Source organism: Rhodnius prolixus, unplaced genomic scaffold (genome assembly GCF_049639745.1).
Source record: "Rhodnius prolixus isolate KJV_2025 unplaced genomic scaffold, Rpr scaffold_1, whole genome shotgun sequence".
Lineage (NCBI taxonomy): Eukaryota > Metazoa > Arthropoda > Insecta > Hemiptera > Reduviidae > Rhodnius > Rhodnius prolixus.
Genome location: NW_027411581.1, coordinates 36,111,188 through 36,132,777, shown reverse-complemented (window position 1 = coordinate 36,132,777; position 21,590 = coordinate 36,111,188). Strand labels below are relative to the sequence as shown.

General features: G+C 35.1%; 2 protein-coding genes across 2 annotated transcripts in view; one reads left to right on the top strand and one right to left on the bottom strand.

Annotated features, from left to right (window-relative positions):
• The window catches only part of LOC141448236 (uncharacterized), a 31,031-nt gene that overhangs the window by 9,116 nt on the left and 325 nt on the right, over nucleotides 1-21,590 (bottom strand). The window contains exons 2-6 of the mRNA XM_074116463.1: nucleotides 16,175-16,328; nucleotides 9,091-9,271; nucleotides 5,833-5,975; nucleotides 4,395-4,564; nucleotides 187-399 (exon numbers count right to left, since the gene is read on the bottom strand). Coding sequence (XP_073972564.1) covers nucleotides 187-399; nucleotides 4,395-4,564; nucleotides 5,833-5,975; nucleotides 9,091-9,271; nucleotides 16,175-16,328 — 861 coding nt within the window. The remainder of the gene's footprint in view (nucleotides 1-186; nucleotides 400-4,394; nucleotides 4,565-5,832; nucleotides 5,976-9,090; nucleotides 9,272-16,174; nucleotides 16,329-21,590) is intronic.
• Nucleotides 18,135-21,590, top strand: part of LOC141448125 (dynein axonemal heavy chain 10-like) — a 269,181-nt gene continuing 265,725 nt past the window's right edge. The window contains exon 1 of the mRNA XM_074116245.1: nucleotides 18,135-18,567. The gene's annotated coding sequence lies outside the window, so the exon portion shown is untranslated. The remainder of the gene's footprint in view (nucleotides 18,568-21,590) is intronic.

Genomic DNA, 21,590 nt, shown 5'->3' with positions numbered 1-21,590 from the left:
ATTTTGAACAAAAGGTGTAAACAAATAGTTATCTAAAGAATGTGAAGACATAAAAGAAATAGAAAATATAAATTTGGACAAAATTTATGTGACTAGCTGGGTTAATTCTAATGCATTGATAAATTGAGAAAATAACATACATATAAGATAATAGAAAAAAATTAGGATTTTCAGAATAAAACTTACCTTGCTTTTGACAAAGATACGAATACTGTATGTGTAAAGATTTTAATGATGAAAATAAATTAAGACAAATTCTGTACAAAATTGAGTAATCCTGTTCTGGTATAACATAATTAGCTTTCATGATTGCGTGACTCCAAAAATACTTTTGTTCTTCTTCCGAACGAATTGTTTCATGTTTTTCAGAAAAAATAAATGAATCCTTCACTGAATACTCTGCGGAAGTCAGATAATTTTCAATGACTGGATTTAAAAATATTTATTGCATTAAAAAAGTTATAAGCGAATAATTTAAACTGATAAGGTAAACTGACGAGGCATGAAAAAATTATATATTTTAATATGTCTCTAATAGGCGCCACGGTAGCCGAGCGGTTAGAGGCGAGACCTGCGAAGCTAATATGTATTGTGGTACTGGGTTCGATTCCCGGTCTTAGGCCTTGGATTTTATTTAATGATTAATAAAAGAAATCTATAGTAAAGTATGTTTGCTAGTCGCCTCCGTCCACGACACCTAATTGGTAGTTGGACGTTAAGCCCCGCCTGAAAAAATAGGCGATTACTTTACTTTACTTTACTATATGTCTCTAATTGAAATATTTAACAGTTAAAAGTTATAAGTAGCTTGTTGTGCTCTTAACCCCTAATTTAAACCTGAATTAGCATTTAATGGAAAAATTATTACCGGGTGTGCGTTTTATCGGAAGGGTTTGGCAAAACCTTGTATCGAATAAAGTGATTCGACAAAAAATTCCGCCTATTTGATGCAGTGCTTCGTTTTGAAGTTTGCTATGGTATTCAGGTCGAGGGGTTAGTTGACTTTGTTAAACTAGGAAGAAAACTATGAAGTTCTACATAAATAAAATTTTTAGTTTACCACGGAATACGTCTATCTGGAACCTGGAATAACTCTTTATTTTTCTTTACATTATAGCTTCTTTCTTGACTACTTTCTGAAGGTTATTAATGGTTCTCCAATTGGCTGATGTACGTTGTGGCTTTGGAAATTATAAAAATAAACTTCTCTGGTATAGTGTTAACATCTAACCGAATTTAATTAAATACCCTGGACAGTCGAGATATAGACTGGTCTTAATGGACCTCATACATTACTAGAATACAGAGACACTTGGAAACAGTGAAATTAAAGTAAATTTTCATGTGCTTTGCAGGGAAGCTGATTATAGTGTAGATTAACTGAACCACCATAATTTGAAGAAGGAATGATGATAATTCGTGGCGATTCGCTGAATTAAAGCCTAGAGTTGTAGAAGAAAACTGCTTATGCACTATAAGAAACCTACTGTCTAAGAAAGACCTCTTTCATTTTCTAGATATTTAAATATTCGGTCCTCGCGTAATTCGTGAATTCCGTTATTGAGGCCACTCTCACCATAATGAAGTAATATCCATGTTAAATAGATGTGACTGAATAGGGCTGGCCAATTTCACAATAAGTGCAGAGAAACTGAGTGCAGAGTGATTTTTCACCATTAATTGTTTCCAATTGTTAGTTTTCTCTATTTATTATTATTTTAAAAGAGTCATGAAAGTTTTTCTTTTCTTTGTACATGAGCTGTTTAAATTGTTTGTGCCTAGTGTGATTTTACAAGGCTATGACTTTTTATTGCATTGTATACAGGCTGACCAGAGTTATATGCTCCACCACTTTTTTTAACGGCGGGAAATTTCGAAAAAATAAAAAACACGTATTTAATCATTTTTAGTCTAGTTTATTTTCAGTGATTGACCCATTTTTTTAAACACCTGTATCTCGAGATACAGCATCCAACTTTTGTATTTCAAATGGAACGTTATATTTTTTTTGCATATTTTTATAGTATTTGAGCTCCTAAAATAAACAAAAAATTTTTTTTTGAAATCGGTTAGGTTTTTCAAAAGTTATGGTAATTTAAAATATGAAAAAAAAAATTCACTTTATTGTCAAAATTACGTTATTTTTTTAAAAGAATCTGTTCCAACTTGACACAACCAACGGATAGGCAAGCCAAAACTCTGGACTCCCACGCTTTGCTTGCCGCAGCACTTATGGTGGCAAAGTCAAGATCTAGGCAGGCTAGAGGTATTCGACGTTTCAGATCATCGACTGAAGCCACGGGATTAAGGTTACTGTACACTTTATTTTTTAGATATCCCCACAAAAAATAGCCCATTGGGGTTAAGTCCCGAGATCGAGGTGGCCACTGGATGAGACAATGAGTCCCTAAGCACTTTTCATGGAAATTTCTGTCCAGGTAACCTCGAACAACTCTCGCATTATGTGCCGGGCAATCATCTAGTCTTGAAAATACATATCTAGTCGACGTTGTAGAGGAACATCTTCAAGCAGAACTGGCAAAATGTCTCTTAAAAAAAGTTAGATACCTTGCACCAGTTAAGTTCTCTCTGTAGAAGTATGGGCCGATTTAGGTGATTTCTTCAAAACTCCACACCAAACGTTTGTAGAAAAAAAAACCTGAACATCGAATAACTCTAGCCTGCCTAGATCTTGACTTCGCCACCATAAGTGCTGCGACAAGCAAAGCGTGGGAGTCCAGAGTTTTGGCCTGCCTATCCGTTGATTGTGTCAAGTTGGAACAGATTCTTTGAAAAAAATAACGTAATTTTGACAATAAACTGATTTTTTTTTCATATTTTAAATTACCATAACTTTTGAAAAACCTAACCGATTTCAAAAAAAAATTTTTTGTTTTTTTTAGGAGCTCAAATACTGTAAAAATATGCAAAAAAATATAACGTTCCATTTGAAATACAAAAGTTGGATGCTGTATCTCGAGAATAAGGGGTTTAAAAAAATGGGTCAATCATTGAAAATAAACTAGACTAAAAATGATAAAAAGCGTGTTTTTTATTTTTTCGAAATTTCCCGCCTTTAAGAAGAAAGTGGGTGGAGCATATAACTCTGGTCACCCTGTATATTCTTCTAAATATAGTACACATTTTCACATAACAAAGAAAGAAATAAAATTCATTGAAAAAACAAAACGAACTAAAAGCCTGTAGTAAATTTGAATGTATGATATTTGGCAACCCTGTAGAGGGTGTAAGGGCTGACCGTTGAGGGTAGCAGGTAGCTGGCGACATTCCTTTGACAACTTGGAATGTTTGGAAAAAGGAATGGTTGGGCCCCCGGTTGAGGGTATCTGAGAGGGGATGACCGTCGGGGTGGCCATAGCAGGTAGCAAGGGACATTCCCTTTTTCTATTCGATTACTGTGTGTGATGTGAGTTGGGCCTTGTGTTGGCATTAGAATCGTATGTGTTATGTTATGCCTTATGACTTATGTTAATAAACTCTACTTATTATAGATTGGTGTATTTATTAGTTTGCCTTTAACTCATTTTATAAATTCTACAAGCCTATGATCTATTTATGTCCCAAATTTGAACTTAATCTATCAACACAATTTTTCGACCGAGAACTAAGCATATTATTTGTAAGGAGTATGTATCTGAGTAGGACCGAAAGTTCTTCCCATTGTTATGCAAGTAGAACCAGTACATGTCTTAACATGTCGAATAACTTTTAGTTCTGCTCTCGTCACGTTCAGCAAAGAAATTGTTTCTTTAATCTGCTTGGCCTAATACTGCACTCCTCTTTAACTATAAAATAATTTTAGATGTAGAGAGGAACTTAGAAAATACGAATTTGAAATACTTAAACTTATCGTTTTAAAACGAGCATAAATCTTGCGAATTATTTTAGAATTTCAATTTTATGGAAACAAATTATTTAAAGAGCCTATCGATTAAAAGGATAAGGATTGTGTAATTCCTTTTCCTGCGCAAAGAAGTAGTGGTCGCTACTGATAACAGTGTAAGTTGGGAGTAGATTTAGTCGACGTTACGAATTGTAAATTTTACCATTAAACTAAATAATTGAAATACTTTAAAGAAATAATGTGATGTAACAAAGTATGAACTCCCTGCGATTTATAATTTTTAGTTATGCTGTCCGGATGCACCACCCAAATCATGAAACATCACAACTCTAAAAACCAATTTCTAAAACATCTTAAGAAAACTCAAAGTATCTGTTTCTGAGACAAAGTGAAAAAGTAATCATTAGTGCTGGAGGAAAAAGTTATTACTCTAATTTTTAATTGCAGCAGAAGAGAAAACAAATTGTAAATGAAATAAGTTCAATACTCTTTAATATTGAATAATGAACTTTTAGTTTTAAGTATTTACCATTGTCTTCGCCTTTTATTGGATGGATTCCATATTTGAAAAAATAAGCCATATTCAAATATTCTATTTGGTTACCACAACGATAACCAAAAATATATAAAAATCTCAAACCATCTTGTGCGTTAAGCATAGCATTTTCCAAGATAACACTTGACAAATTTGATTGTCCCCTAGAAGTGCGCAACAGTAGTAGAATAAAAATAAACATATGGCTATTTTCTTACCATTATTTGGGCTTAAACAAAAATTTTACTAACACTGGTAAGTGAAAATTATAATAATGTAATTTCTTAAACAGTATACTTTGGTTAGTTCGAATTTGTCACATATTCGCTTCTAATTCTAAAATTCTCTTATACAAATTCTAAATTCACTCTATTTTGATCAACTCACGTAAACAATTAGCTCTTCACATCCCAAATTCTTTTTTACTGAATCGCCGGCCCCTAAAGCGTAGATCATTATCCTCAACTTGAAGTTGGTTATTGGCGCCCCTCATTTTTTGTTTCTCTTCCGCTCGAGCAGAGACGGCACGCGTTAGCTTTGACTTTCACAATCAACACCTTCTAGGCAGATTGGTGCCTAGCTGACCTAATAACGCTTCCACGCATCCTCTCTTTACTCAACAAAGTAGTCGACGAGGGAAAAAGTGAAATATTTTTGTGCCTTCTTTAATATAAAAAAAACTTGTTTGATAATTTCAGACAAAAGAAAGTGTTTTAATGTCTAAACTACTATGATGTACTATTACTAACTGATGTACTGTTTACTTTGATACTTGTTGATTTTATCTGTGGTTGTACGCATGTTTTTTGGTAACCCTGACCGGTTGGTTAGTCAGTTTTAGTGAAGAGAATTCGACTTCACTTATGTTTCCATCTCATACTACACTTGCTGACTGAATGAGTAAGGTTACTTGGTGTCTTTCTTTAAAATAGTGATTAATAGCTTTGTAAAAATTCTGAAATATAAGTAATGAAACCCAGAATGTGCTTAATAGTACTATATCGTATGTTTTGGTCGTAGGTACTTTTTTAGAATTGTTATTGTATTTTTTCGATTAATAACAGTGTGCCATTGAAAAGGAAATGGTTTTCCGCAGGTGGTTTATAAAATTGGACAACGAATATTTTGTTCTTCCTGAAAAGAGTTTAAAGACAATGTAACGAGTGCAACAGAATGACATCAAAGTTTCTACATCAATTTCCTTTAGGTAGGCTACATCTACTTAAGTGGGAGATCCCAAGTTCGAATTCCGCGTATAGCAACTTTTAATTTTAGAAAAAAATATTGTTTATAGTAAAGTATGTGTTTCCTCTCCCATCCATACACCTAATTGGTAGTTAGACGATCATTAATGGAAGTACAATTTATGAATATAACATTTTCAATAATAAGTAAAGAATAATATTAAAATATAATAAGTGAAAACACTTACTTCAGAAACAGTGCCACGGTTTCGAAAGTCTCTTGCTTTATTAACTGTGATAGCCAATTGAAGTTAATTAAACACTCATTCAAAATTAAAGTGTCCATTTGCTCGGCGCAACTGAGTAGTTTTGGCAAGGTATCAAAAAGACCCTGAAAGTATTGAGAGCTTTAATTTAGTTATAATTAGCACACAGAAATGCTGATAAGTCTTTCATCATGCAACAAGAAGGCTTTATAGGCATCAGGTAAATGAGATGTTACTGCGCCTAATTGAAAGAAACACACAAGAACAGCCGTATTAAAATCTAGTGCGGACACTTTTACTACTGCTAAAATTCTAGATTCTAACTCATTTATTTGTATAAACTTATTGAATTATTTATTAACATTATCAAAAATATTAACTTTAAATTACATATAAATGACGCCTTAGAGGGTACCTACCCCATCACTGATAACATAAAAGTAATTTTGATAGACAAATTTTTCAAATTAAAGTTATAGATCAACGTGTACGAAATGCAACTATGCATTTAACTAGATAAAACAAAAAATTGTAGATACTATAATCCGAAAAAATATTGAATAACATTTCGAATGAAACCTATTCATGAAAGTGAACCTTCCTGTTACAGGATTTCTTAGAACATGGAATTTTTAGCAACAAATGGATTCCTCTTTTATCTCCACCCTGAAGTCTCCCATTCTCGTACCTACGCACTCTTACGCTTTCTTGCTTCCGCCAAATTAAACTTTTTTACAACTTAACTTACACCTTTTTGTTGTGTTTATTACTTTTGGATTACATGCTACCGAACTATCTCCCTCTACTTCCGCTTAGACCATGTGGTCACGTCCCTTTTCTGTATTTTAGTCCTTCTTTAACGCTGCTACTCATCGCATATAATTTAGTCTCGTTACAACGCGACTACCGTACAGAACCTAAGCATCTTTGTGCTTGAGTTGTTGGATATACGTAAGGTAGTGACCTGAATCTCTCCTTCGCTTCCCTTCTTTTGGAGCACACATTCATACGCGCTCAAGCCTTGAACATTTACCATTCCTCTATTTCGCTACTTTAACGCTTCGCTGATATTTTCCACAATCGCTGCTGCTCGTGTCATCCGCTTCCTTAACCAAGGTAAGTTACCTTATTCGTTCTTATTTTTTGCATCTATTCTCTACTATTATTGTGAAAATGGCACCGTAGAGAGTACCTACCCTATCCCTAATAACATAAAAATAATTTTGATAGACAAATGCGTTCATGAGTGAAGTATACAGGGTGACCCTAGTTATATGCTCCACCCACTTTTTTTTTAACGGCGGGAAATTTCGAAAAAATAAAAAACACGTATTTAATCATTTTTAGTCTAGTTTATTTTCAGTGATTGAGCCATTTTTTTAAACCCCAGTATCTCGAGATACAGCATCCAACTTTTGTATTTCAAATGGAACGTTATATTTTTTTTTGCATATTTTTGTAGTATTTGAGCTCCTAAAATAAACAAAGAAATTTTTTTTGAAATCGGTTAGGTTTTTCAAAAGTTATGGTAATTTAAAATATGGAAAAAAAATTCACTTTATTGTCAAAATTACGTTATTTTTTTTTAAAGAATCTGTACAAACTGGGCACAATCAACGGATAGGCAAGCCAAAACTCTGGACTCCCACGCTTTGCTTGTAGCAGCACTTATGGTGGCGAAGTCAAAATCTAGGCAGGCTAGAGTTATTCGACGTTCAGGTTGTTTTTTCTACAAACATTTGGTGTGGAGATTTAAGAAATCTCATACTTCTACAGAGAGAACTTAACTGGTGCAAGGTATCTAACTTTTTTTAAGAGACATTTTGCCACTTCTGCTTGAAGATGTTCCGCTACAACGTCGGCTAGATATGTATTTTCAACAAGATGGTTGCCCGGCACATAATGCGAGAGTTGTTGAGGTTTCCTGGACAGAAATTTCCATGAAAAGTGGTTAGGGACTCATTGTCCCATCCAATGGCCACCTCGATCTCTGGACTTAACCCCAATGGACTATTTTTTGTGGGGATATTTAAAAAATAATGTGTACTAATCTTAATCCCGTGGCTTTAGTCGATGGTCTGAAACATCGAATAACTCTAGTCTGCCTAGATCTTGACTTCGCCACTATAAGTGCTGCTACAAGCAAAGCGTGGGAGTCCAGAGTTTTGGCTTGCCTATCCGTTGATTGTGCCCAGTTTGGACAGATTCTTTAAAAAAAAATAACGTAATTTTGACAATAAAGTGATTTTTTTTTTCATATTTTAAATTACCATTACTTTTGAAAAACCTAACCGATTTCAAAAAAATTTTTTTGTTTATTTTAGGAGCTCAAATACTATAAAAATATGCAAAAAAAATATAATGTTCCATTTGAAAAACAAAAGTTGGATGCTGTATCTCGAGATACAGGGGTTTAAAACAATGGGCCAATCACTAGAAATAAACTAGACTAAAAATGATTAAATACGTGTTTTTTATTTTTTCGAAATTTCCCGCCGTTAAAAAAAAAAGTGGGTGTAGCATATAACTCTGGTCACCCTGTATATGAACAAGTATTTATTGTCTCAGTATGGTATACGGATGTGAAGTGGGGTCCTAGTTATTTTAGAGGAAACTTTCTTCTGTCACGAAAGTTAGCAAATGCGCGGATTCCTACTTTTTATCGTTAAGCACATTAACCTCTCTGATTTCAAACAAACATTATTGAGGATATAGCGATCAGGAGGTTAAGTATTTTTCTGACTTTTTTAAAAATAAATGATGAAGAATAAAGTTTATATTTTTTAATGATTTAAGGCGCGTCAACATCTGAGGATATTGGCAACCGGAGTTTTTTTTTCAGTGCACTGCCGGCGTCCAGACAGTGTTCTCTCGTTATAGACAACACTGTCCATCATCCAACAGTGAGAAAGGAAAAGAAGCTCCTAGAAAGAGAAAATCTAAAGGTGAGCTGTTGGATTCGAACCCGAGATCTCCGCGTAGGAATCCAATACGCTAACAGCATAGTTAAACCTTCCCTTGGTATTTTTAATATTTGTAGGTAATTCTTAAAAATTAGGATTGTTTTTAATAAAAAAAAAATAAATTTTAATTGGCATTATTTCTATCAATTTATTTTTCTTCTTTTAAACCAAACCAATTGATAGAAATAATGCCAACTAAAATTTTATTTATTTATTTTAAAAACATTTAAAAACACCTATTTGAATAATTTAAGTAGTAAGTTAAGTAAACACTTACCTCCTCTAGTAGCTTTAAGAATTTTTCATCTGGTTTTAAATTTCCACAGTGTAATTTCCACAAATGTGTGCCCAATTTACTTGGTAACTTTAGCTTTGCCGTAGTAGCTGGAAAATAAGTTACAGCTTTTTTTATTAATAGCTGTCCGTGTCTTCTGGCAGCACCTACTTCACTCATATCACTAAAAAATATAAATTAGTTTATTAAGTAAGCCCGTTAATTATTTGGGATTTCGATTGCAAATTACTGATGGCAAGTCAAGCTTGTATAAAGTTGAAAAATAAAGGCGAATTTTAACAGAACGTAGGTGGTGCACATCAACGATAACTTGAGGTCAAAGCATGAGGCTATGCCTAGATTATTTGAGCAGCACCAAGCCGATGTGTTACATGGGTGCATTGACTGTAAATGAAGAGTTCAGACAATGACATATTCGCCTTAAAAGTTAGGAATAGTGAAAGAGATATATCACAAGATTCTGCATAAATTAAGTGTGAAAAGACAAGGGGAAAGAAGACTGTTCCCACAATCGTCGAGAGTTTCCCAAAATTCTTGGTTCCGATTACCACCACAAATTCCTCCAATATACTCTACTTCCAACTTTAATCTTTGGTGGCCTTCTCTCTAGTTAGTGTTCTACAATAAATGTATTGTGCTAGAGAAAGTTTCTTTACCATAATGCGATAATCCCTAACTAACTGGATAAGGGCCCAACAGCTATCTTATTCATGCAGACGGCTTCAAACTGAAAGACTAAGTTGAAAGCGCGGTATGGCAGGCCAACTACTGAATTATCCGCTATCTCTTCCGTTTGTCTCGATCCGACCCTTACTAACACTCTGGATCTCTGGTCCCTGGATCTAGAGGGCGCCCTCTCGAAGGCAGGCTTCAACCTGTTGTATGGGCTATACTTCTTCCGACCGAGGCAAACGCAATTTCGTAATTCACTGGGGAGGTTTGTGCCAGTATAGTATGAGGCCCCGTCCACGGGGTCCGGGCATGCCCCTGGGGCATTGCTGGTTCATGCATATAAATTTTATCCCCAGTTTTAAATCTCCATGATTGCTTGCCCTAGTTATGAGTTTTCGCCCGGCCTTCAGCGTTTGTGAATCTTTCCCTTTATCGCTGCTGTACGCCTCGCTAATTTTCTGCTTCAGCGTCTGTACGAACTCCACTCGTTCATCATCAAGGTCCCCTGCCCAGAACTGGCACCCCAGTGGCAATTAGGGTTCCCTCCCTTGCATTAGTAAGTAGGGAGTGTACCCGGTCGATGAGTGGGGTGCACTCCTATAGGCTAGTAGGATATATGGGATCCAGCGATCCCAATCCCTTCCATCCCTGCGCACAATACAGGCCAGGGAGTGGACCAAGGTCCGGTGTAGCCGCTCCACCAACCCGTTCCCTTGAGGATGATACGCGGACGTTTGTATTTTTTTGATGCCCAGGTTCTTACAAACCATCTTGAACATCTCTGAGGTGAAATTCTTTCCCTGGTCCGTGAGGACTCGGTCCGGGGCTCCTTGGCGGAGTATTAGGTGGCCCACGATGCCACGCGCGCACACTTCTGCTGTCTGGTCCTTCCGTGGCACCGCTTCTACATAACGTGAAAACCAGTCTTGGTGGTGGGTACAGGCCCCACAATGACCAAAGACCGTTCGAACGGTAGTGATACCTCGGCCACTTCGGTCAGAGGTACCTGCAATCCTGCAGGTGTCCTTCTCTCCTGACACATTTGATAGACGCACACAAAGTTCCTGATATGCCTTTCCGTCCTGGGCCAAAAGAAGGTTGCTCGAATGCACTGGCAGGATCGTTTCACTCCCGGGTGGCCTGACCACGGTGCAATGTGGCATAGGTTCATTAAAGTGTCCCTTTTTCCTACGAGTATAAGAACCCTCCATCTTTACCGGCCCGTTTTCAAGTACAGCAGGCCATCCCCGGCCTTTTCTACGGTAGTTTGGGACGCCATTTACATGGCACCATGTATCGTGTTCCTGCGCCCGCCGCCATTTATCCTCCGGTTCCTTTAATGAGATCTTCACTGCTTGGGTGGCACAACTGAGCGCGTCAGAGTCGCTATGCTTCATCCCCGGCCGATGTATCAGTTCGTACGTAAACTCTGCCAGCCTCAAGCATCACCGGGTCAGCGGGGCTAAGGGGTCTTTCAGATGCAGCATCCATCGCAGGACGGAGTGGTCGGTAATTAGAGTGAATCACCGTACTAATAAATAACAACGGAACTGCTGGGTAGCCCACATTACCGCCATCAGTTCCCTCTCGGTGGTTGAGTAATTCCGCTCTGGGACAGTCAGCTGTCGACTGGCAAATTCTACTGGCCTCTTAAACCGCTCCCACATTTGCGATAAGACGGCGCCAATGGCGACACTTGATGCGTCCGCGCTAAAATGAATGGCTCCGCAAAGTTGGGGTAAATTAGGACCGCCTCCGAACAGAGAGTTTTTCGTAGCAAGTCAAATGCTCTCTATTGGACTTGCTTCCAGTTGAAGGTCGCCCTCTTTTCTAGCAGTAAGGTGAGTGATTTAGCTAGTTCTGCGAAACCCTTGATAAATCGCCTGTAGTACCTCGCATTTCCTAGGAAGCTCTGTACCTCTATTGTTGATTTTGGATCGGGTGCCCTTTGATAGCTAGGACCTTCTAAGGGGAATACTACTAAGGTACTGGCTAACTCCTGCCGCTGTAACGAGATTTCCTAAATATCGTACCCTGGACGCAGCAAAGTGGTATTTCTCTAATCGGATCTTAAGGTTGGTTTGATTCAATAGGGAGAAGTTTATGATTGTTACTTTTTTAAAAGGTAAATGTACATAAAATTTTGTTTTCTTTCTCTTCTTCATTTGCTCGGCAGATAGAAATTTCAAAAAACAAAGTAATAATAATAAGAAACTTTTTCGGATTGCTTTGTTCTCAAAGGAGATGGGTAGGGGGGCCTATTATTTTTTATTAAAATTTTTAATAAAGCTAAAATAAATTTTTGTTTATTTTAAAAGGAGAGGGATAAGTAACTGCTTTGCCTCTTCTATTATAACAGTCAGAAATATAAACACGCAAGGTTTAAGCTGAGCAAGAGAAAAACTTGTAAGAGCACTAAGTGGGTAACATAAATGGAAAAAAGGTAGAACAATTAGTAGCTGAACTGAGAAGATTAAGGGTAGATTATACTACCCTACAAACAACAATGACGAACATAGCAGAGGTGAGTAAGTTTTATTCTCAGGAACTAAAAAGAAATTAATAGAAATAAAATCTTTCTTTATTATATTATTAAAGTATTTGAAAAAGATGTAATTATCACAAATCATAATGCTAGATGGATATCTAAGAACGAAATGGTAAATGCAAAAGGAATATTTATAGCTTTAATGTTTGTGATGACTAGGGAACGGATTCGTATGTATTTACATATTTTTTTCTAGGCAATTTACAGACGTTTTTCAACTAGAAGTATTCATACTGACACTTTTTAAGCCGTTTGAGTCTACTTTTATTTCACATATTTCCACATATTTGGATGTTATCGCATATTTATACATATTTTATTAAAATAAATAAATATTTCTACATGTTTAATCAAAATATGTACATATTTTTCATTTTGGGCATATTTTCATAATTGGGAGGTGGTTGACAGGAACTGTGAACCACAGACTGTAGGGCTGTGAATCACAGTGGGTACAATGGTTATTGTAATTTACACAGAATGCTGCTAAACAGTAGTGATGGGCAGAACGAGTCCGCGTTTGGAGTCGTTGGATTTGAATCGGTTCCAGGGTTGGAATCGATTCCAACAACTTGTTCACTGATTCCAGTCTGTACTTACCCTATGCATTAGTACAAATGTCACGCATTGTAATTAAATAAATCATTAAAAGTTAGCTTTTCCAGTTAATAACAAAACTATATTTCTTTAACACACATTAAGTAGTTCCCTAATTTCCAATTGATCTGATAAATATAAAATTAACAACGTAACCAAATATTAACAAAAATAGGCTAGTCAAATATAAAAATTAAAGCAACTGCAGTTTTGTCGTTATCTAGCTTGACCACCGGAGTTAACTTGATTCAAGAAGAAAAACGCAAATGGGTAGGAAATTATTCCCATAAAAAAAATTATAACCCTTCAAACAAAATGATAATTACTCTTAAAGAAAGAAATATTTATTTACTATGAATTAATATCAAGCTTTTAAAATAGCTTATTATTTTACAAAAAGAAAAAGCTGTGTGCCAAATCTTTAACTTAGCGGCTGGACGCTCTTTCTCTTGTCTTCATTGGCGAAAGTTAAATCGTGTACATGTCATGACGACGATCAAAGTAATACTGAGCTAAAAAATAGTATTACCTAACTGGTTTACTTACTGCTGTATCCCTCCCACTCTATCACCTATTTCACAAACATTCGTCGATTGGAAGTAGGTTTTAGTTAAATATTTGTTTCATTTGAAAACAAAAAACATTATAACGCTTTCTCAAGATGTTTTTAAGTTTTAAAAATTTGTTTTTGTCCATTACTCTTGTAAAATACGAAGAATTTCAAATAAAATATAATGTACAAACACAAATGATCTAGAATGCAGGTGGAGTCAGTCGTCGTTGTCATGGTGATGGAACCGTTTAACGACTCCGGTTCCAGCTCCAGCATTTTCTATTGGCTAGATTCAGTGAACGAAAAAATGGAACGAGTCCGGTTTCAAAAGGATTTAAATCACTCCGGATTTGACTCCACCAATTCCAGTGGATTTAACCAATGAAATTGCTGGTGTTGGGCCGGAGTCGTTAAACGGTTCCATCACCATGACAACGACGACTGACTCCACCTGCACTCTAGATCATTCTGTGTTTGTATATTATATTTTATTCGAAATTCTTCGCATATTATAAGAGTAATGGACAAAAACAAATTTTTAAAAATTAAAAACATCTTGAGAAAGCGTTATAATGTTTTTTGTTTTCAAATAAAACGAATATTAAACTACAACCCATTTCCAATCGACGAATGTTTGTGAAGTAGGTGATAGAGTGGGAGGGATACAGCAGTAAGTAATCCAGTTAGGTAATACTATTTTTTAGCTCAGTATTACTTTGATCGTCGTATTAACATGTTCACGATTTAACTTTCGCCAATGAAGATAAAAGAAAGAGCGTCCAGCCGCTAAGTTAAAGATTAAGCACACAGTATTTTCTATATGTAAAATAAAATATTAAATAATAAGTAAAGTAACTACAGCATTGCTTTTTAATTAATGAGATGGGTGTGCCTGGTGTTTCTTTGCAAGGTTCGCTATATTGGGTACGAAATTATTTTTCCTTCGACTCCCTGTCTTAGATCGACCCCTACTTTTGTTTAGAAATTAACAAAATAATAAAATGAATATTATTTTAGAATTGATATTCTAAAAAAACCTTCGAACTTATTTTATTCTTCAAGCATCAGTATTTAAGCTCGCCAGGTTTTGTATTTTGGTGTGGATTCCTCTTACAAGTTGGAATGTGTCAGTGAACTTCTTCATAGTAGCCTTAAGTCAGTTTTATTTTAGTGTAAACGACTACAGTATTAATTATTTTCATTTTAATTTGCCTCAATTTTTTGGGGCGGGGCGGAATCACTTTTTTTTAAAATAGGGATTTGAATCAACTCGTTCCACCATCGGACTCGTTCCAGCGGAACGAGTCCGCTCTAATAGCCCATCACTACTAAACAGTGACGGGCACTTGTTAGTTCTTTGACGTTGTCTGTTCTTTCAGCTCGTTCGTTGAAGTTTCCAATTCATTTCGTTCGGTCACTTAGTATATTCTTTTTTGGGTAAAATGCCACGAACATCGGCCTCAAACAAACAACTGGTTGCTAAATATCTTCGCGAGTTTCCAGCAGAACTTTTTAGAAGTGATGGAGACATTTTGTACTGCACAGCTTGTGACAAGCGCGTTTCTTGCTCTCAACGTTCCCAAGTCACCCAACATATTGCCACCGGATCGCACATAGAGAATAAAAACAGAAAGAAAGAGAGGACGTTCTATCAAGCCTTCCTTACATCTCCATCATCAAGTAAGTCTACTCTGAGTACAGATCTGTGTCGGGCTTTGGTTAGAGCAGATATCCCTTTCCACAAACTTAAAAACTGGTAGAAGTACTGAGCAAGAACAAAGGGTGGGAGACCATCTGCCAGATTTCTGATATTATCAGTGGAACAGAAGTCACCTCAGAACATCGTGTACCCTTTACAACCAACGAGATAATTTCTTTCAGCAAGGCACCTATAACATCTGTAGATGTTGAACGATCTTTTAGTCGTTACAAGTCCATCTTACGCCCAGATCGTCGTCACTTTACGTTCCAACATTTGAAATTTCATGTGGTTGCAAACAATTTCGAAGAGTGAAGTTTTCAAAATTGAAAATTTAACACATCTTTTTATAAATAGTAAAAATGTTCTTTGTTGTATAAATCATTATAACTTGTAAAAACATTATTTTGTTCCTAATAAATTATTATAAATTGTAAAAATGTTCTTTTCTTGTATAAATAATTATAACTTGCCCCCCCCCCAAAAAAATTCCATTTTCATAAAAAAAAATGTCCATTTTACTTAAATATTCCAGAAAATATTTTAAGAAAATCACATATTTTCCACATAATTGACGAAAATAAATGCATATTTTAATTAAATATTTGGCATTTTTAAATACATAAAAATCCGTTCCTTAGTGATGACCTTATAATGGGGTTTCTTTGAGGCTATTATAGTAATTAAATATTATTTTATTTATTTCTTTTAAATTTAAGGCGCGTCAACTTCATAAATCATTAGCGTCCGGAGCTTTTCTCAGAGCTGCCAACCTCTGGGCAATGTTTTGTCGTTACAGAAAACACTGTTCATTACCGTACAATGAGCAGAAAGAGAAAATCTAAGGGCTAGCAAATGGATTCGAACCCATCTCGCGTGGGAATCCAATAAGCTAACCACTGAGCTATCCTTCACAACTTGAATATTACGACTCTAAAAAAAAAAAAAAAAAAAAAAAAAAAAAAAAAAAAAAAAAAAAAAAAAAAAATCACATTACCTGCAAGTGTATACCATTCCTAAACATCTTTTATTCAAATTCTCTTCTACGAGAATGTTATTTTCAAAAAGGGGAGGATAATTCCAAGGTAACTTTAATTTTGCACGAAGACCTCCGCTTACCTCTTCTGTATTTCTCACTTTGTTTGATACCTCTTAAGGAAAAATAATATTATTAATGAAAGTCAGATTCAACTGACTACTACAGTAATCAACTTTTCAGCTCCACAAAGAAGACAGAAACCCAAGTTGAGGAAATTTTAAGGATACAGCTGCAAGTTAGATATCGCCCTTTTGGATGCGACATCTGGAAATGCACTTTTTAACTTCTGAAGTAGGGTCTCAACCTTTCTGTTATCATGGAGCTCTTGTAGGCTGATTAAAAGTCAGACACGCGTTTTTATAATCAATTAAATATATAACTTAAAGTACAAAACAGAAGATTAATAAAAATCCTCTTGAATTAAGCGTTATTTATTTTAAGATGTTTTCTACCGGCTCTTTCCTAAAGCAACTTATTATAAAAAAACAAAAGTTAGAAGTTAACTCTCGTCTGTACAATTTATTCTGTTGAGAGTTTCAAACTTGATGCACTAATGAATTTACTCAATGTTGAAACAAAGGACCCTCTTTATTACATTTCCCTTTTCGAGATTCAATAACTGCCTCCGTCTCTTTCATGTAAACTCCACCTCCTCCACCTCTTGGGCCTAATAGCTATTCTGCTTGCACCTCACTCTCATCAGTATTTGATCTGCAAGCTGCTTCTCCATCCTTCCTGCATCCTCTTCGTTTCCTGCATATTTTCTGTTTCCTAAAATTTCTTCAACGGTACCTTGCGCCCAATTAATTGGTTCACTATAATTACTTTATGTAGCCAGACATCTTCACCTCTATCAAAGCTCACTTCACCTTTATTTCTTTTTTAGCGCCAGTGAATCTTTTCATAATTGTATTTCCTCTCATTCTTAGAAGTTCCAATATTGCGCCCAAGCATTGCAAAGGCCTGGATGTGGCGAAAGAGTTTACGCTCCATTGTTACTTTGGTCTTAACTGGTTCTTCCCTCCTTTTCCTTGCTAGTTTATTCTTGAAATTTACAACTGCAGCAATTGTTGCAGCAACCAGTAAAAAATACGGTTCATGACAACACAATATCTGGATTACTTGAGAGGAAAAGGCCCGGTGGTGTCGTTCCATTATCGTGAACACTAATTATACTGCTCTCACGATAAGAGTAGATCGCGAGGCTATATTGTCCTCAATCTCTTAGAGGATTACTTGGTATTGCGGAAGAAGATAAGAATTCGATTAAAGTATTAGGGTGAGTTACTGTAAAGGAATGAAATTTGAGAAAACGTGTTTTCGCAAGATCTTTGGCGAAATGAATTTTGAGATCATTATGGCTTGTCAGGATACAAAGAAAAAATGGAGCATTAAGAATTTTACGAAGTATTTTTGACTGTAATGACTAGATGCGCCAGAGAGTTGAAACTTTTAGTCATCTCCACACTTCGATGCCTTATGACCAAATAGGTCTAAATAGTAACTGCAGCTATAAATCATATGCCTTGTGCGGGAAATGCGTGCGCTTCAGCAATCTTTTCGTATTAAATCTTATATTCCTTAATGTCCTCAACAAATTAGCTAATATTCAATTGTTTTTTAAATAAAGGAAAATTTAGAGGAAGATTTTTCCAAAAATTTCTCTTATTTTTACACTAAATAAATTAGATGGCAAAGTTTGAGAACCAAACCAAGTCCGATATTTCTTGGCCTTCAAGTCCTCAATTCTATCAGTACGGCTAGAGGGCGCTTGATCTATTCTTATGTTTTGTGTTATTTAAAAGCCCAGTGATGGCTTTGGTGGGTTAAAGGCTAGAGGCCCCCTCAGAGTAGTGCAGGCAGTCGGGGGGAAGTGAGTAGGGAAGCCCCAATTTGACTATACTTAAAGGAAGTTTAACGTATTAAAGTGAGAAAAATTAAAAGTAGTCGCCTAGAGGCGTGGCCTACATTTTAACAGTTTAATTTTTAATAACCAAATGATAGTTATTTTGAATTTAACCATTTGATTAAAGCGCTTTTTGTTTTGTTTTTGTTTTAAACGTCACATGGTTAAGAACAATTATTGGTTTCGTTTTAATTTACTGTGATTAGTTCTCGCAAGTGACGCGCACTTCGGTTTGTTTTTTAACTTCATTAGCCATGAGTGACACTGATCTGCAGGTTTTATTTTTCCTAAAGCACGAGTGTAGCCTGAGTGAGGATGGTCAGGAGAAAGTTTTGGGTTTTTGTGAGGATAGTGAAACGTAGGAGTCATTCTTCAAGTGGCGACATTATTGTGCAGGGAGTAGCTAAAGTGCACAAGCCTAATGTTGGAGATTGCCATTATTAATGTGAGTTATTTCTGTTTTTTTTTCTTATAATAATTGGTATAAATTATGTTTCCAACTCATGTTTTGCGTCACAATTGGTTTGCGGAATGCAGTGAAATTAGGGTTAATATCTAAACCATGGAGAGGTATGGGGCAAAAAATAAGGTTGTGGGGGCGAAGCCCCTATAAAATTATCAATATTAAAGTGCTGTTGCAATGTAACCCGCCATATTTAAATATATAGTAATTAAAAATGCTAATAATAAATATTATTAAAACTGTCCGGTAGGACAGTTGTATAAGGGTTGACCATCAAAAACTGCACGAAAAAGCGTAACGTTGAAAAACACCCAACTTTGACAATTTTTTGCTATTTTTCTATAAAAGATAAAATTCCCAAATTTTCTTTAAATCTTACTCCGAACCCTCCTTTATAACTGTAATTTTTTTGCAACCACCCAGATCTAATAGGTTTCGAGAAAAAAGTTGCCGAAAATGAGCAAAAACGGCTTTTTCAAAAAATGTTCTTGTTCTTGTTCTTGTTGTTGTTGTTGTTGTTGTTCTTCTTCTTCTTGTTACCTTTTTTGTAAACAACGTAGCGCCTAAACGCGCGAACCGATTTTCATGAATGAGGTGTCATTCGATTCGGAATTTTATGTAGATGTGCCTTTTGGGGGTCTCGACGCTGTACATCGAATGGGAGAGGAGTTAGCCCCCTTTATGTAAGGCCCCCTCCAAAATTATTATTACTAATAACTCTGTAAATCTTGACCCGATTTTGATAGAATTTGGTAGGATGATAGAGTTAGGGCTCCCCTACGTAACAATAAAGCGACGATCTGCTCTTACACTTGTTAAGGGGAAGTATAGCAATCGTTTCAAATTATCGACACGTGAACCGATATTCATGAATGAAGTGTCATTCGAATCGAAATTTTGTACAGATTTGCACTTTAAAAGTCTCGACGCTATGCCTCATAAGGAGGGAAGTTTGCCCCACCCAAATAAGGCCCTTTCTAAAACTATTATTACCAATATTTCTATAACGCTTAGTCCGATTTTGATAAAATTTAGCACGAAAAAGTGATGAAAGCTCCTCTACGTGGCTGTGAAGTGCCATCATGCTCTTACACCTACTAAGAGAAGTACTGCAATCGTTAAAATTATCAATGAGTGAACCGATTTACATCAATGAATTGTCGTTCGATTCAAAATCTTTGCCTTTTAGGGAGAAGTACTGTAATCGCAGTTTATTTTTCTTGCTCCTCTTAAAAGGAAGTACTGAAATCGCAGTTTAATTTTGCTATTTACGTACCTTCCTATTTTATTCAAAACGCTTTCTAAAAAAAATTGTTATTGAGGATGGTTTGGGGACCGCAACTATAATCATTCTTTAAAAAGATCTCTCCAGTGGTAGTTACGGTTCCGATTTAACACCTTATCAGGTTATAATGATAGAATAGCTTATTCCAAATTTTAAAAAATCTGTAAAGCAGACGTAACTTTGCAAATAGACAAAAAGGAAAATCTATCCAAAAGGTACAAAAATCTCCTTAACAAAAACTTACAGTTTTAAAAGTTAAGTATAAGGGTTGATTAAACGCCAAAAGGTACACAAATCAGCAGTTCCCAACATTTCATTAATACTTCATTGATATAATTTAAGTAATTTTACTGCATTAACTTTTCCTTCACATTTTTTAGAATTTATTAGATGTCACAGACCCTTATGCTGGCCAGTTCATTCATAATATTATTTTGTTACAATTATGATAAAATGTATATTATATCTTCGTAATTAAACAGGTTTTTATTTTAACTCTATTCCAAATTATTCTTCTGATTTCTCTTTAATGTGCCCTTTATTCTGAGTAGTCACATATACATGCATGTTAAAGTAGAAAAAGACTAAGTTAGAGTCGGCTACTGTTTAAATTTGAATCACAGAGGATTCAAAACAATATTTCAGTCTTGAATTCGTCTTACCGAAATATTCGTGAGCACAAATAACATACAGTTAATAACAAGTAGATTATTCAACAATATTTACTCATTTCTCAATTGTAATTTAATTTAGTCCCCCTAATTTTACTTATGGTAAAATACTGGAATAATTAGCTGTCCTAAAAATATGCATATCTTTATTTTCTTTATTTTATATTACATATATATAACATTGTGGGAAGAACACCTAGATTGAGAATGTAATTGAAGAAAACTATATTATTTGCGATAAAGCCAGATAATTTATTACCTATTATTATAAACGATTGACTACTACTAAAGTAACAATTACTTTAATCGAAGAATGAACTTAAACCAATGATTTTTATTTAAAAATAAAAATAAATAAATAAAATCATTGATGTATGTTGGTGTAAGCATTTTTTAAAAAAGTTTATGAATTTTTTAGCCTCATATTTTTTTAATATTTTTTATAACGTTTTCTTTTTCACCTGTGATTAATAGTTTGATTATTATAGATAAATAGATATTACAGTCAATCTAAGTTAAATGGTGTGCTACTTGAGTAAATATTTTGTAGACGAAAATGGCCAGCATAAGGGTCTGTGACATCTAATAAATTCTAAAAAATGTGAAGGAAAAGTTAATGCAGTAAAATTACTTAAATTATATCAATGAAGTATTAATGAAATGTTGGGAACTGCTGATTTGTGTACCTTTTGGCGTTTAATCAACCCTTATACTTAACTTTTAAAACTGTAAGTTTTTGTTAAGGAGATATATTCTTATGCACTCGACAGCATGCGCTAGGTGGAGGAGCTCATTTTGCAGTTTTCCCATTGCTATTTAGAAACTGCTAAGATTGAAGGTTGAAATATGTTGGTATTTAAAGGAAATTCCTGGACCGCGAATTCCCTTTAATGAACTTCGTCACTTTCCCGAGATTGTTTTCGCAGTTGGTACCTGCAATTATCTCTAAACTTCGTGAATACACTTTGATCTATTAAATATATTTAATTAAAATATATTTAAATATATAAATAATTAAAAAAAAGAAAAATTGTTTAAGGGCAGATTTG